Here is an 18,067-nt window from a genome sequence, read left to right as displayed (position 1 = left end):
ACAAAACACTAGCCGGGCGAGGTGGTGGGCGCCTGTAGTCCCAGCTACTCGGGAGGCTGAGGCAGGAGAATGGCGTAAACCCGGGAGGCAGAGCTTGCAGTGAGCTGAGATCCGGCCACTGCACTCCAGCCTGGGTGACAGAGCAAGACTCCGTCTCAAAAAAAAAAAAAAAAAAAAAAAAAAGATTATCACTGAAAGGATAAGTTTCTCAAGCTAAACAAACCACGGATCTCTGTAGTCCTCCAAATCTCTGGACTGGTCTTAAGGGGATGGCAAGTAAGAACCAAAGCAAGCAAATCATGAGATCTGTGCCAGTGGCTCCATTGTCCTAACTTGTAGTTTAACTCATGAAGTAATAATGGCAAGAAAAGAAGGGGAAAACTACAAAAACCCTGACTTATTAACTTTCCCATTAGTGATCCCATTAGCATATTTTACGAATTGGCCAAAAGTTTACTAGTAAATGTACAGCTAAGCAAATCAATAATGGAAATACAATTTCCCAGAAGGTTGTTTAAGCTACTTAAGGAAAATTTTTAGAGTCTTTAACATCTTACTGATACCAATGGTTCTATTTTGTGAGTTTTAGTCTTTAAAGTCACCAAGCTAAGGGACTGTACTCGGAAAAGCTTTCTTTAGTTACTTCAGAGTACTTTAAAAAAAAAAAAAAAAAAGGTAAAGCTGAGTGAGGCACAGTGACATGTATGTGCCTGTAGTCCCAGCTACTTGGGAGGCTGAGGCAGGAGGATCACTTGAGCCCAGGCATTTGAGGCTGTGGAGCACTATGATTATACCTATGAATAGCCACTATACTCCGACCTGGGCAAGACAGTCAGACACCATCTCTAATTTTTTTTTTTTTTTTAAGTAAAGCAACATTTAAAAAGCCTATCTACTTTAGGTTGTTCAGGAATCCTGCATTTGATTTTAGAACGTTAGAGATGGAATGAACCTCAGATGTCATCTAGGAGACTTGCTTTCCAAAATTTTGACCACAATTTCTGTGTGTATGTCTATGTGCATGTGTGTGTGTCTACACAGAATATATACGTAAATGAACACAGTTTACCAAACACTACTATGAGCAACATACTCTAGTATTTTCTATTGTCATCTATACCCTTTTGTAATTAAAATTTTAAAAAGTCTACTATGCCCACTGAATGGACTTCACTGTACACTCATGAGTCTCCTGAGCTACAATTTGAAGAACACTAAACCAGGTCCACACTCACATGTGTGATCTCCTAGGTGACAGAGTCAGTGGGAGATGGTATTAGCATCAAGAAATGGAGCACGCCCCTACCATTTAGCCCAGTGATGTACCTGCTGCCCGATTAGGACCCTTTCTCAACTAGGGTGGAAGGGGTAAGCAATCATTCATTCATAAAAATAAATGGAGGCAGCTCCTCTGGGGAAATAACCTTTGAACTGAGACCTGCAGGATGCAAATAACAGCACATTGCAGAGAGCTGGGAGAATCAGAAGCAAGAGAAAGGCAGTTGAGAAGACCCAGAGCAAGACAAACGCTTGCCATGACCAGTGAAGAAAAAGGAAGCCTAGTGAGAATCCAGTGAGCAATGGGGAAGTCGGGTAGAATACGAGTATATTCTGGGAATCAGACTGTGCACACTAAGGGTTTTTGACTTTTATTTAAGAATAATGAGAGCTCTAGGCTATGGTGGGTTTTGGGGTTTGGTTTTGTTTTTTAAGCTGAACTTTTAGTTGCTCTTTAACTGGTATAAATCTGGATCGTATCGCTTTTTGGTTACATGTGTTGCAAATAACTTCTCCTAGTTTCTGGCTTGTCTACTCATTTTTTTAAAAGTATCTTTTGATGAACAGATGTTTTTCATTTCAAGTGAGTAATAAATACTATCAATCTTTTTCTTATGGGTTGGGCTTTCTATGACCCTTTTAAGAAATCCTACGCCAAGGAAAAAAAAAAAAAAAGATTCCTCCTTTTTTTTTTTTTTAAGTTTTAAAGTTCTTTTTAGGATTCTAGGATTGACTTCTGCATATGGTGACATGTATGTATCCAATTCTTTTCCACAAGAATAACCAGGCAGCCCCCCAGTAATATTTACTAGCGTCCATCTTTCTCCCCACTGATCTGCTTGTCCATTCTGACATATACAAGTGAATCAATTTCTTAGTATTTTAGTCTATTTCACCGGCCTATAAGAGGACCAATAAGTATTTTAAGGTTGAGTGTGTAAACCAGCTTAAACTGGCCTTTATAAACACTAATAAGTATTTTAAGCTAGAATACTAAAAAATAATAATTTTCTGAATCTGAGAGTGGCAAGAATGAAGGGCAGGAGACCGGCTAGTAGTGCAGGGGTTCAAACAAGAAAATAATGAATAACTTCAATTAGGGTTGCGGCAGTACACGTTGCAAAGAATAGAAGGAGTTGTGTTACTCTGAAGATAGAACTAGAAAGACGTGGTTATGGAAGACGGCAGAGTGAGACTAAGTGGAGGAATTCAGGACACCGTGGGAATTTGGAACATAAGTAACTGGGTAGACAGTTGTACCATTTACTCAGATGGGGCAGAAGAAAGAAGGAATGGCCATATGAATAGAATTTTGTCTTACACCTTTTTTCAGATTAGAAACTTATATGTTAAATGAAGATAAGCAAAGTGAAACATAAAATGTAAAGCCACACATAATCTTAGCAGCCAAAGAAAACTACTACTATCATGGTGGGCCTAGCCAGTATTTTTTGAATCCATGTTAGCATTTTTAACAAAAACAACGTCAAACTATCTTGTGGTTTAATCTGTTTCTTCTTTTCCTGTTTACAATGTATCAAGAACATTTTTCCATATCTTTAATACACCTTGATTACATCATTGCTAACAGCTACATGGTATGCCATTGTACAGATACCTGAGTTCACTTAAGTAGTCCCCTAGTGTTGGGTGTTCAGGTTGTTCCCAATATTTTGATATACATAAGTCATGACATTAACACAGAAATATATATACATCTATATATAGTCATACTCCACTTAACAATAGGGATAGTCTGAGAAATGAGTCTTCAGGCAATTTCATTACTGTGCAATTATAGAGTATATTTATCTAGATGGTATAACCTGCTACACACATAAGCTATACAATATGGCCTATTAATCCTAGGCTGCAAACTCGTACAGCGTGTTACTGTACTGAATATTGTAGGCAATTGTGTCAGAATGGTATTTATGTATCTAAACACAGAAGAGGTATAGTAAAAATACAGTATAGAAGACAAAAAATGGTACACCTATATAAAGCACTTATCATAAATGAAACTGGCAAGACTGGAATTTACTCTGAATGAGTCAGTAGTGACTAAATGTGAAGGCCTAGGACATTAATGAATTACCACTACAGACTTTATAATTACTCTACACTGCTACACAAAATTTATTTAAAAAGTAATTTACTATGGTGTTATGACAGCTACAATGTCACTAGACAATAAAATATTTTCAGCTCCATTATAATCTTATGGGACCATTGTCATATATGTGGTCTGTCCTTGACTGAAACAACATTATATGGCATGTAACTATATATTTGAGTTAAGATAGTTCCTCTGCAAGGTATAGAATACCCAAAAATGGCATGAATTTTTTTTTTTAAAGGACTTTTTATTTCTCACACTACAAGTCCAGGGATGGATGGATGACCTAACATTATCAGGGCTCTGGGTCCCTGATTCATGTGGCCTCCCTTATATCCCATCCCCTCCCATCACAAGATGGCTGCCACAGCTCCACACATTACCTCATGCCTTCACACAACCATATTAAAATGCAGAAAGGAGGATAATTCTCTGTCCATGGGTTTCTCTTAAGAAGAAATCCACATCTTTTTATATTTCACTGACCTGGATAGGGTCACTTGCCCACAGTTCTTCCGTAAGGAAGGCTGGAAAGAGCACCTGGAATGCTTTAGCCTTCACAGCAGAGGGTAGCCTCTGCCTGCAAGGGAGAAACAACAAACAACAAAGCCTGCCTCAACATCTATCTTTGCTCAGAGGCCATTCTGAAGCTATTAGCTGAAGGAAACCCAAGAACAACCTCTGAGCTTTCAAGCCAAGTAGATCGCAACTTAAATTGTTTTTTCCTCTCAACAATTTCTTCTCCCAGATATTAATTTGTGCAGAGCTGTGTCTACAAATTGCTTCGAGTCAACCCAGAAACACTCTAGGGAAATAAAGAAAAAAAGCAACATTACTGCCACTTTGCTTCAGGACCATAGTGGCACTGCCCTTGATGGTCACAGAAAACAATCTGAGCAAAGATAAACTCTAACCATTTTTATGAATCTACCAAGAAAAAAAAAAAGCATGAGAATCACAAGAGGCAGAGTAGCTATGGAGCTGCCTTAAAAAGGATTCAAGAATGTACCATTTTGAGTTTTTTCTTAAGAGTTTGGGGTCAAAGGCACAGTTAGCTCTAACTATTTAGTCAAAACCATTTTTTAAGCTTGCAATATTACTATATCTCATGAAATAATTGTTATTCACAAGTCAGGCAGACAAGGTTTTCTCAAGACAGAGAAATGGAAGCAGAGAAGACATATCACAAAGCAATGAAGTAATTTCAAAGACAGGACTCCCCAAAACATAATGGCAATCCCGGTAAGTTCTAACTTGTTTCTATCTCCTGACTGGCCACTGGCCTGGTGGGGGCCCCTTTGTGGTCTTCACCACCAGTCACGTCCCCTGCCTCACCTACTGCTGCCTGCAATTAGAATACTAACAATAGTTCTTAATCAAGAAACCCTCCTACGTAAACTCCTGATTTCCAAGTTTCTGAACAACCACCCTAGAATGTGCCCTTACGCTGCTACGGGCAAATACGTTTTGTCTGCATGCACCCCACATGATATTTTGTTATTTCATATCAAGATTTTGCACAGTCTTATTCTCATAAGGCATTGGTTCAAACTTGTTTGTGTCACAGGACCCTTTGTGAACACTCTTCTCCAAAAACTATACATACTCCTCTCCTACCAGCCACACACACACACACACACACACACACACACACACACACACAGAGGCAATTCTGCAAGCACTCAGGCATCTAACTGACAGCCCAATGCCTAAGCATGAAATTCCAGAAGATCCAAGAACATGGGGTTAAAACACTTGCCTTAATAGCTGTGTTTATAACAACTTTAAGTTCTTGTTCGTAAGAGTAAGATGCAACAGACAGGAAGCAACATCGCATAAGTCAAGAGTATTCAACTGATCTGTGGGACTAACATAATTCAGACAATTTAGACTAACCACTTAGTACGTGCACCCAGAATACCCAGTTTCCATTTTCCTTCCAACACTGAGCTCTGGCTGGACAATTCTATCAGTGGATCTCAAGATAAAGAGATTATTGATGCCATTGTGAAGGAAAGAACAGGGTCAAGAGAACAAATAAGAGACAAGTGTAGCATAAGGGTTCAATGTGTGAGCTCTGAAGTCAGCTGGAGTTTGAATCCCAGTTCTGCCACTCCTCTTTGCGTGGCCTTCAGAAAACAACTTATCTCTTCAAAGCCTTGGTTTCATTATTTGTAAAGTTGGAACAATATTTCCTTCCACATGGGGTTGATGTGAAGATTAAACAAAGTAATGCATGTAAATGCTTAACACAGAGCAAATACTCAATCACGTCTACTATATTTAGTGGCCCCCACCACCTTTTTCAAGAAAAGAATACAAGCCTACAGAGGTGATAAACCTAGAAAAATAACTATGACACAAAAGGACCCCAAGTTTTAAAATAAAAATTCCGTAATCATCAAAACAAATAGCCTTACACAATCATTCAACATTAGACTAGACAGCACTTTAATGGTTATCAGTTCCAGCCTTGCATTCTACAGATTAAAAAACCTAAATGAAATTCCTAATATCATAAGTGAAACCCAGAACTGTGTATTTTCTACCAATCCATGCACTTCCTTCTCTATCTTGGCTCAAAATTGTAGGGGGAATATCCAAATGAGAAAATATCCCAGAGTACCGTATTTAACAAACATCTATGGAAAATTATTATGAACAAATTACTGCACATTTATGAACAAATAGTTACTGAATATTTATCATACAAATATGTATTGAAAATTATGATACCTATCGTTATAGGCTTCACGGCTATAAAAGTGAATGAGATTTCACTAGCTAGTCAAGGGAAAGTGATGCATAACAAATCAATGGTAAGTGCAATGAGGACAATAAAACAGGCTAATGGGACAGAGAACGAATTAGAAGCAAAGAGTAAAAAGAGTGCCAGCCAAGGAAGTCCTTCCTCAGGAGATAACATCTGAGCTGACACTCTGAAAAGAGGCATAAGGAAGACCACTCTAGGATCCAGAGGACGGGCCCTCCAGAGTCAGAGGAGCTGGTGCACAAACCCTCAGTTGAGAACACACTTAGAGTAATCCAGGGACAGACGGAAGCGGCCAACATGGCTTAAGAACAGCTGAATGAAGAACATGAGTGGTATGTGACAGTGGAAAGGCTGGTGAAGGAGGGGTCACCTCACGAAGAATCTTGTAGGCCATGGTTACAAATTCAGACTTTTTTCTAAATTAAAGGGGCAGCCATCAGGTTTTCCGGGGTTTTTCATTTGCTTGTTTTTTAAATTTTTTAGAAATGAAATCCAGCTGTTGCCCAGACTGGTCTTGAACCCTTGAGCTCAAGTGATTCTGTAGCATCCCGAGTAGATGAGACTATATATATAGACGGCACCACCACACTCATTGTGGCTTTAAGGAGAGGACCAACAGATCCTATTTCTATTTTATAAGAAGGTCACTCTGGCTGCTGTGTGTAGAATGAAATATAGAAAGACAAATGCAGAAACAAGGTAGACTATCAGGAGGAGGCTGGAAGAGTCTAGCTAAAGGTGTTATTTGGACCAGGAGGAGATGGAAAAATGCACTCAACCTTGAGAGAAACGTTAGGAGGCAGAACAGACACCATTTCTGATGACAGAAAGTGTTTACATTGAGCTTAGACCCTTTCCCTTCATCCATCAGCCACTCTTTAATATACTGATGATAAAGACCTGAAGTACTGAGGAGTGCTGCAAAGGGCAAGGAAGTACAGGAAGAACAAATGCAAAATGGAATGGAGAATATCAATAATGAAAGCTATAGTCATCAAGACAGTATGGCACTGGCAAAAGAGACGGCAACAGTTGATTGGAGCAGTCCAGAAACAGACTCATACATATATGGTTAATTGATTTTCAACAATGGTGCAAAGACCAATCAATGGAGAAAGGATAGTCTTTTCAACAAATAGTGCTTGAAAAACTAATCCATGTCCATCTGAAAAAAAAAAAAAACAACCCTCAACTTAATGCATATATCTTACCATAAACAAAAGTTACACTGAATCATAGGCCCAAATGTAAAACCTCTAGAAGAAACCCCAGAAGAACATGTTTGTGGTCTTGGGTTAGGCAAAGATTACTTACAGACAGCACCAAAAGTAAGTCCATAAAGGAAAAAAAAATGCCTAAGTTTAACTTTGACATTTTAAAATGCCTAAGTTTAATGTTAAATTATAAATTGGAAGAATTACAAAATACACACACAAAAAAAAATCCAAAAAATTAAAGAACCCTTAAAACTCAATAATAAAATAAAACTGAATCATGAAAAAAAAAAAAGAGGCAAAGATTTGAACAGACATTGTATTAGAAAAGATACAGAGATAGCAAAAAAGACACTTAACACCATTAATCGTTATGAAAATGCATTAAAAACATAGTATGTACTATTATGCACCTATTAGGATGGCTAAAAGAACCTCCCAAAAACCTGTAATTCCAAGTGCAGACAAAGATGTAGAGGAAAGGTTTTCTCACGTGTAATATATTAGTGAAACTGCAAAATAGTAGAATCACTCTGAAAAACAGTATGTCAATTACTTGGAAAGTTTAATGTGTACTTACCATGTAACTCAGCAATCCCACTTCTAGGTAATCACTCAAAAGATATAACTTACATTCACTTACTTAAAATATCCAAGTAAGAATGTTTCTCATGGCTTTATTCACCCAACTGTCCTTTAAGGAGTGAATAGATAAACTAGTATATTCATACAATAGATATCACTTTGCAATACAAAGACACTAACTACTGATATGAGCAACCACATGGACAAATCACAAATGCCTTATGCTAAGTGAAAGAAGAAAACTCGGAAGGCTACATGACATGTAATTCCATTTATATGGCATTGTCAAAAAGGCTCGCTTTGGGAGAAGAAACATTTTCAGTGGTTGTTGGGGGCTGGGATAGAAAAAAATGACTGACTACAAAGACTAACAAGGGATTGGGGTGGGGTGAACTAACCTGTAGCTTGACTGTGTTACACAGCTGTATTCAGTTGTCAAAACTCAAAGACTTACACACTGGAAAGGGTCAATTTTACTTTTTGCAGATTACATCTCAATAAATCTGATGTAATAGAGAATATCAATAATGAATTTCTAAATTCCTAATCCAAATATCTGAAAATATATCTGCAAATATAAAAAAATACAAATTTGTAAATGTATGCAGCCTCATTCTTATGTTTTTTATTAACTGTTTCTCTTTACTCTGTTATCTATGGAAACTAGCTTTATTGAAATTAAAATGCGTTAATTAAAAGTTGATTATTTGTAGTACAAGGTAATATCAGCAAGCTTACAGCTACCAAAATTTTAATAGAATGATTTAAATATAACTTGAGGATCATTTCAGAATATATTTCAGAAGACAATTTAAAATATCACTCAAAATGAAAATAAAATATGCCCCTGTAATAGGACATTGGTGAAAGTACTCAAATATTTACTGAATGAATGAATGAGTGGACATATCATTAAATAACTCTTGCTACTCACTAAAGAGTTCTAACCTTTTCACAAAGGTCTTAAGGACAACACTTAAGACCACAAATGCATTTTTGGGGTAGTAGGATTCCCAAATCGGTTTCTTAGGGAGCTTCAAGGCAACAAAAGTCCTTAAAAACCTCACCTACGTGCTTGACAGTTAACCACAGTCATTAACCCTTTAGTTGCCTATCTGGTGTGAGACTGCCTCTCATAGCCCATCCTTCTTCCCTCCGTCTCAGCTTCGAGGGGCACAAAGCAGTCTGACACCACAAGGAAAAAGGTCTCTGACTATACAGAAGGTGGTGATGCTGCTTGTAGAAACACTGCTGGCAGGAAATCATCAGAGAATTACAAAAGTGGACACAAAACCAAAACAAAACAACCTACAAAATGGGGTGACACTCTGGAACTGCAAGCTTGCAGGTTGCCTTATTCTCTGTTTTAGTCTGTTTTTCTATATAACAGTTCCTGAGACCTCTGCATAACCTCAGCCTGCCAAGCTCTGTGGATCTGGGAAAACTACTTTCTTCTCAGCGGAATCCAATGCCCATATCCCTTCCTCAGATACATCTACCCAGACACATTCTGCAACTCTTATAACACTTTGAACTCAACTCTACAGCGATGGAAGTGGGGGAGGAGGAAACGCTAGCTCAGCCCCAAACAGAAGAATTGTAGCACTGCTGGCTAGTACCAGTTTTGGAGGTGAGAGGATTGATAGACTGGCTTCTAGAAATTTCTTCCAGAGAAGCTTTGTCCTAGAAAATAATGGAGAGCACATCACAAGCACAAATCAGAAATCCTATTCCTTACCTAGTGTTTTCTGGGCGTCTCTGAAGTGCAGGCAGAGTTTTAAAATTACTTAAATATATGAGAGTCTTTGTTATGAGAGAAGGGAAATTACTGCCTCTTAGAGCCTCATCAAACTGTAGCAGAAAGATTAGATTATGAATACATCATTCAATAATGTAGTCCCCTGCTCCATGGCAAATGAACCAGCTCAGAAAAGAAAAAGGGTGAGGGGCAGGCATACCCACAGAAGAAAAAGAAAGAATGTGATATAAAACTGCTTTGGTTTTCCTGCCATGAGTTTGGGGAGCGCAGGTAAGCAAAGCCCTCCAAGTGAGTGTATCTTCAAGCCAGCCCCTTCCCCTACTGCGCAAGCTGTGTGGGTACACGATGCAGACAGTGGCCAGCATATTTTATAAAGCCTTTAAGCTCCAGGCACACTATTCAGTAAAGACAGTAACAAAGCTGAAATAACAATCTCTGAGGAATCTATTTTATAGCTCATTTTTAATTTCATTCTGTATTACATACATCTAGAAAACACCAACAGTAATCAGCTGCAAGAAGCGGAAAAAGATAGAGAAGCTCACCTGTAAGTTTACTGAAAAATATTTATTTAAAAAGTAACACAAAAGCTGAGTTGTACAGTTGAGCTGTTAAACAATATGTTTTATGCACATAACCCACATCAGAAAAAGAGCCCTGATTCTAGTACACGACTACAATTACCTACCTACACTGTAAAGCCGCCTTAAGTAGCTTCAGGCCGACAAAATCAAATCCTAAGTGTCTGACAGGAAAGTGGAGGGACAGGGCTTGGCTGCAGGTAATTTCGAAATGATCACAGAACAGGAGTAGGGACCTATGAAAAGTGAACCACAGAAGGGGAAAAACTCAAACTAAACACATATTCTCCAGCCTATCACTACTGTGGGCAACTGAAGCCCCATCTTACTTGAACCTCTTGTGGAATAGTATAGAAGGCATCTTACAGGTGTCCCCCCCCCAAAGAATGTGGGGAGCATTCCACTAACTCTGTTTCCCTGTGGGATTCAGGGTTATCCAATGCGGCTGTAATTCCTGCACATCCCAGGCTGTGCTTGTGGAAGTGAAGGGTGGATTTCCACAAAGGTTTCCCACAAAGCACTGGGGGAAAGCAAGCACTTCGCGCTGTGGCTGACTGGAGGTGCTGTCAAGCTGTGGGACACATGTTGTAGTGGCAAGGGCTGGAGAGAAAGGAACTGAAGGGTACACGGTGGGCCCAGGAAGGAGAATACTTTTGTAAAAAACATAAATTTTTAAATTTAATTTCAAGTGGTGTGTTACTGGAGGCCATGTATCCACAGAGGTATACTTCCTACACTTGCGATGTAAGGGAGGGAAACACACACACACATTTTTATATATACCCACATATTTATATCTTTCCCTTTCTGCCTAACGGCTAAATCGTTTAAAAAGAATACAAGGAAAATGATCACGGTGGCTCATCCAAATGCCTTTGAAACTTAAAATGGCAGTTTTGAAATCTGTACCGGAAAAAGGGAGACATACATTTTTAAACAGTCATACTGCAAGACCCTCTTGCCATGTTGTCAATGTAGAATACACACACACACACACACACACACACACATTTAAGGTTCAATCATATGACAAGGAGAATAAAACAAAATACTAAGCGGGGGGACCCCAAAGGTATTGTCTTTCTTTTTTTAAACTAAGTCAAATACATAGGATGGTAAAGGCAAAGGCATTTAAATCATTTCCTTAGTAATACAAGTAATATTTAAATAGATTTAATAGTGCTGCTCCAAACCAATGAATTATGGGTTTAAAACCTATTAAAATGTAATGTTTTTTTCCTGAGCTGAGAGGAAAGAGATTTAAATCCACTGAATTTTAATATTTCAGCTTGAGCTGCAGGAGGTAGAGAAAGTCCAAATGAACTATTCCATCAGCACCATTCAAGCATGAACATTTTAATCAGTTTTACTTCCTTGGAGTTCTCTAACACAGTTTACGCTGTCATTCTGAAAGCACTTAACACAGAGAGTGTGAAAAACCACCAAGGCTTGTTATTGCCTTCACAATTGATGGCAAATAATTTTGCAGACTTCCTATCATTAAAATGTCACTGCTAAAAATTGAGGTTCAGCATTTCTTGTGCTAAACTGCAGTTCCTACAACACCATGGCATACCTGTTTCCTAAGGGTTTTTTGGGGGTGGGGGTGTGCTTTTTTCCAAACGCATACATTTCTATCATTTTTTTTTTTCCCTCAGAGTTAGGTTTAAAAAGTGGGTTAGTTTCCAAAGGAAACCACATTGTCTATTTTCATAAGTCAAACATTTTCTTTTCCGCTATTCACACTGACTAAACTTTTTTTCTTAATGGTAGTTTCTTTGGTGAAATTCTTATGAGGTTCCAAGTCAGCCTCCTTTATTAAGCATAACCACATTCACACAGCATGTACTGATTATATAGTGTAATGGATTTAAAAAGCATTTTAAGATAGTCAGATGACTCAATTTAATAATACAGGAAATGAAAACATCATTTCTAATTAGATCATATTACTGATTTAAAACTACAATTTGTGTGTTGTTCCAACAGTGTGATCTCGCAGAGCTTCTAATTTAAAAACACAGTGGCTAGCAGGACACATGACAAAATCAAACTAGATCCATAACATTCCCCTAACCCATCTGGGGGAACTTGGGGAAGGCCTGAAGGAAATGTGTAATACCGCCAATTCAAAACAAAACACAAAATATCAACGATGGGAAACCAACACAGGAATTTTCCTGATTTTCTTCCTTATAAATAAAAGATAAATGCTATTTAACTTATTTCAATCTATCAACAGTTTTAAACTGAACACGACCTGTGAAAGAAATCATTATAACTATGTTTCATTCCATTAAACACAACTAGCTTATTGTCAAGAGAACAGCCGCCTCTCCAGGTTTCGGGCTCACGTCAGCATTCTGCATTTAAACTGCATGGATCACTGGTTTGGCTCATTTACCAATGAAGGTAGAATAATATTGCAGAGTTAAAAAGATGCTTCATCAGATTTCATTAAATCTGGGAACATTTGCTCTTGTCTGGATGGTGTGCATACATATAAAACAGACACATATGCAGTGATAAATAAATGAGGGTCTGCAGCAGGGGCTTAGACGGGTCTTTGCCTCTCATAGGAAAACTGTCATTCCTTCAGTGCAGAAAATCACTGCTGACTACATTCTAAAAACCAAGTAACAAAAATCTCAAAACTGACCCCTAGTTGGTTTTGGTAGCGGGTCAAAATACCACCATCTCACCCAGCCATCTATGCTCAAGGGACAGAGAACAGCAAGTGCCTTTAAAATACTACAATGTTACAACTCCAAAAACTACTGGATGCAAGCCACTACCATGGCTAAAAACACAAAGAGAACATCAGCAGCAAAAATTCGTCAAGTGAGTTTGTAACTGAGCTCTTTCCTTCTCACTTGGTTTGTGGCTCCCTAAAACTGTTGGGTTTGTTTTCCTATTTCTGCAATCTATTTTCCGGAATAGTCAGATTATGTGATTTCTGACTCCATTTTCTGCTCAGATACCAAGAGTTTGGAACGCTCATCAGATCCAACTATATCCAAGTATATGCCGCTTTGATAGCACGTAACGCTACTTTGATAGTATATACTGTTGAGTTAGTTCTTTGAATAAGTTTTTAGGTCACAAAATTAAGTTAGCTTTATTTTAATAATTAAATCCATATAAACACAGTATGTCAGTAACTTGGCTGCAGTCTAATAAATCCTCATTTCCCCAAGAAAAGGCAATCTGTCATTCCATTCCAAATAAAGTATATAAAAATGAATAAATACAAAACTATATTAAAAATATTCTTGCTCTGAAGGGAAGGGAACTTGTTATGATTTTATATCTTCCCTCATATTAAGCAACATCCAACACAAAAACAAAGCGTTTTTTATTTAGCTTAATCTCTCCACTGTACAGTCACTGAAATACTCAAAAAAAGGGAAAAAAAATAACCTATTCTGTTTTCCTAGAAAAGGCTGCCAATCAGACATAAGGCAGGATGGCTATCTGTATTTGAGCCATTCATACAAACAGTAAACACTAAGCTAAAAATGACCCAGCAACCTCTCCTGTTAGGGATCACTCTGCACATTCTCTCCATGTTAAACAGTAGAGACAGTAGAGAAATGCAGGTTCTACCCCTTCTGAGCCCTGGAAGATTTGGTAACAAAAATATCCACAGTGAATACAACACCTGCACTTGTACACACACTTCAAGGGAGCACAGCTGGTTTATACATATATATACACACACACACACACACACACATATACACTTAACTTTAAAATTAAACCTTTCTCAGCTTTTTAAAATTTAATATACTGCTGTTTCCTGGAGTTTTTGGAAATGAAAACCAATTGTGAAATGAATTCATCTCTACTATCCGTCCCGTCTCCTGCCCATCACAGAAAATGTATGACAAACATTATTCATGATTCTACATGGCTTCTTCTGATTCAGCCTCTTCTTTCCAAGGGGCACTTTGGAGGAAATAAAGGTCACTCTTTTCCATTCATTACATCTACTAATTTCCTACCATTTTTTTTTTTGGTCAGAGGGACACAAAATATAGCTCCAAATAGCCCATTAAAAAACAAGCTACAATCAGACTATTGCGCCCTCAACATCAGCAGTGATCCCAGAGTTCTGATTTCCTTGTTAAAAGACAGAGGAATAATTGAAGCAATATCTTCACTTCAGATTGATTATCAGGCGACCCTTATCCACATCTTCACTCAGCAATTTGAATTTTAATGAAAGTAAATGAAATAATTAGCATTTCAAAGTATGTTTGATACACTGACAGAAAAAAAAAAAAAGACTTTTGTGTATAATCTATACACAAAAGAAAGTATTTGGGAGGGGATAGAAAGAGGAAAGTACAGTTGTAGTGTCTTCATTAGAATAACCCAAGGAACTGCCTGTACAATATGCATAAATATAGAGGTGAATATTATGCTCTTTACAGCTGTGATTTCTCGCCTTTATTATTATTTCTAAGTTTCAGCACATTATTTTATTGCCTGTTACATTAATCTGAGAAAAAAAAAATATATATATATAAGCAGAGTTGAAGTGACTGCCCAAACCCATGAATTCCAGCACAATTTCTACGCAACATTAATGCCACTATTGCTAGGAAGGATTTTCTAAATGGGCCACTGATTTTTTTTTTTTTAAGTGTAGTTCATCGATTATTTCTACTTCAAAAGGACACTAACCCATAAGAGCCACTCATGACAGGGGAAGGAAGAGTAAGTAGAATGGGAGATGTGAAAATATACATCTCATTAAAAATGATAGTAAGATACTCTACATGTTTATTTGAGGAAAGATAAAAGAAACCAGGTCATTTTAACGTCATAGTAATCCATCTCTCTTTTTTTTTGGCCTAGGTTAGCAACAGAAGCTGATTGCAAAGAAAAGAAATATGAAAAAGAGCTATCTAGTCTCCTTAGAGGAGAGTTTTCGTGAACACATCAACTTAAATTGGTGAGAATGTGATCCAAAGTTTCTGAGGCAGCCATCAAATTTCACAGGAGATTGAAGGCAAAGTGCTTAATTTCATTTTGTAGTCATCTAGTGCTTTTTGCCCCTTTGGCGGAACAAAATGTGAAAAGAGAGAGCGAGAGAGCTGATGACAAACACTAAGATCAGAGCTAAAATGGAAAGGCCACGTACCCCAATGATGGCGTTCAGTTCTGCCATGGTCACCTGCTTGGCCCGTTCCACAGCCTGCACCACTTGTTGCTGGTGCTATAAATGAAGATCAGAAACAGAATACAATTATTTGTTTTCTACTCAGTCAAGAACAGCTTTTCCTAACATGTCCTCTAACTTCAATTACATGCAAAACAGCATTTGGGGGATCTCCAGGTGTCCAATACAAGCCTGAGGTGATGGATGACTAGATGTCTATGGTATATCTGGGTCCACAAAGCTGAGGAGTCACTGGGCATCCAACTGCAGGTACCATCTCTGTGACCCCATGAAGAATGCTCCTTGACAACAGCTTAAATTTCACTTTAAAGTTATGGTACATTTTGACCACACATCTGCTATCAGTACTAACAAACAAAACACAACCCATCCCACTTGCTTTCTTTGTACCCACTCCCTTTTCTCTTCGCTGTCTACATTAAAGTTTTTAAAAATTATTTCCTGGAAGCAATTATTTTTAAATTTTCTCCTGATACCGGTTAGCGTACACACCGGAAGGACATACAGAATGCAATATACATGTTTCTTCTGGAAGTGTACAAATTGTTCGTGTTTTCACTCCTATCATGAAGGGCTGCATATTTAAAAGAGATCAAAAACGTAGAACTCAAGTTTAAGAACTTCAGGTATTTCTTTTAAATCCAACAGAAAAACTAAAGCCCACAAAAGTGTACGATACTTTTTTTTCTTCAAAAAACTAGGATGGACAGTGCAGGAAAATCCCTCCATCCACGATTCCGTTCCAGTGAGAATAAGTAAGAACTGATGTTAGTAATTTTTGTAACAGAAAAAGTAGCACAGAAATCTCTGTACAGAGGCACTCATATATATCTAGACACAAAAGTGCTTATAAGAATTACCCCCTCCAAATATTATATAAATATTATTTCCCATTAAAACATTTGACCACTCTAGTATCTACAGTCAATTTTGGTTTAAAATCAGTCTTACTGGGTTTCTTTCAACTTGGTTTAGTGAATGAAGAACCAAAGGAACTGCGCTGTGAAACAAGTACTCCTCTGTATGCCTGAAGAGTCTTATTTTGGTTAATCTCAGTTGAAAAATTTAGCTAACTTTCTTCACTTATTTGAGGTGAGTACGCGCTCAACTACCACACTGCTTAATACATACAAAGAGCTATCAGTTCAATGTGGAATTCTCCATGAACCACCTGGTCCCCCTTCCAAAACCCTCAAATATACAGTTACTGAGATTAACTAGGGTGACCATTATTTTCACCTCTGAGCTGTGTGAGGGGAATGGGGAGGCCACGTGGAAAAGGAAACCACTTTAAATTAATTATCTACAATGTGATGTTTTCACTCTTGGTTTTCTAATAGAAATGCATATTTTGTGTCTATGACTAATGGAAAGAAAAATGTCAAATAATAGACCATTGAATCTTAGGCTTTTAATAGACTCTGATTATTAAACTATATACTTTTTAATTTTTTTTAATTGTAGGCGTTCCAGTTTCAAAGCAGGAGCTTAAGAAGCAATCCCAAAGTCTGTCTATAGATATGTCCATTCCATTCCTTTACTCCTTATAAAATTTGCCAACATGGAAGAAAAGTATTTCTTTCTCTGAAGCAAGTAAAAATCTTCAGGGATTTTGAAAATATTAGAAGGAACAGAAGGGCACAGTCAATAAAATGGCCAGCAACTGTCATTTCAGGTTCCCCTAAAGCCAATCTGGCCATGTATGTATACTGAGCACTTACTATGTGCCAGACACAGAGCTCATGTTCACATTTAAGACAATGTGATTCTCTCGGTGGTGAAAAATGGCAGTATTTGGAAAACAAACAAACAAAAAGTAGGATAGAAATGTTCATGGGATTTTCCACCTTTTACTTTCCTATACTCAACAATGATATTGGTTAGCATAGACACCGTAAGGACATACAGAATGCAACATACATGTTTCTTCTGGAAATGTGCAAAGTGTTTGTGTTTTAACTCCTATCATGAAGGGCTGCATATTTAAAAGAGATCAAAAACGTAGAGCTCAAGTTTAAGAACTTCAGGTATTTCTTTTAAATCTTTGAAGATTTAAAAGATTTAAAAGAAACTTAAAACTTCAGAACTAAAACAAAGGACCACACTTAGTCACATCCAACACAGGTATCATTCATTCTACTCATGCATTCATTCATTCAACAAAAGTTTTAAAGCTCTTACTGTGCTATTTCTCCCTGTTACTAATGAAATATTATCTGCAAGTATTCAAAGAATAGTTTCCATGAGACAGAGATATGGAAAATACATCTACTTAGTGCCATTCTACCATGAAGACTGTTCAACACTTGCTTCATGAACTAGATTCCAATTGCTAAAATGGGCAAAGATGCCCTAGGCAGCAGGGGATATCTTTCTGCACTGGCATTAAAATCAAGTGCATTTCTTGAGAAAACCGGAAACACACACCAGTGAGCCATAACTCTGACAGCCTAAAGAAACTCCTGCTATAAAGCTAAAATGACAATGGAAGTCATGATTCAGCTTCTCCTTTTGACAGCAATGGCCATGGGCTGATACAGTATCTGAACTTTACCTGCAGCTCAGAATTC

General features: G+C 37.7%; 1 protein-coding gene across 21 annotated transcripts in view; it reads right to left on the bottom strand.

Annotated features, from left to right (window-relative positions):
* The window catches only part of LOC112607938 (transducin-like enhancer protein 4), a 157,335-nt gene that overhangs the window by 85,889 nt on the left and 53,379 nt on the right, over nucleotides 1–18,067 (bottom strand). For 14 of the 21 annotated variants that reach the window (XM_025359335.1, XM_025359320.1, XM_025359321.1 and 11 more), the window contains one exon: nucleotides 15,459–15,533. The exons of 6 other annotated variants lie outside the window; for them this stretch is intronic. In XM_025359335.1, coding sequence (XP_025215120.1) covers nucleotides 15,459–15,533 — 75 coding nt within the window. Of the gene's footprint in view, nucleotides 1–15,425; nucleotides 15,534–18,067 lie in introns of those variants that run through there. One more of the 21 variants, XM_025359338.1, reaches the window with a different exon arrangement.

Source organism: Theropithecus gelada, chromosome 15 (assembly GCF_003255815.1).
Source record: "Theropithecus gelada isolate Dixy chromosome 15, Tgel_1.0, whole genome shotgun sequence".
Classification (NCBI taxonomy): Eukaryota; Metazoa; Chordata; class Mammalia; order Primates; family Cercopithecidae; genus Theropithecus; species Theropithecus gelada.
The sequence above is the reverse complement of the archived record's forward strand: the minus strand, read 5'-3'. Positions and strand labels throughout refer to the sequence as shown.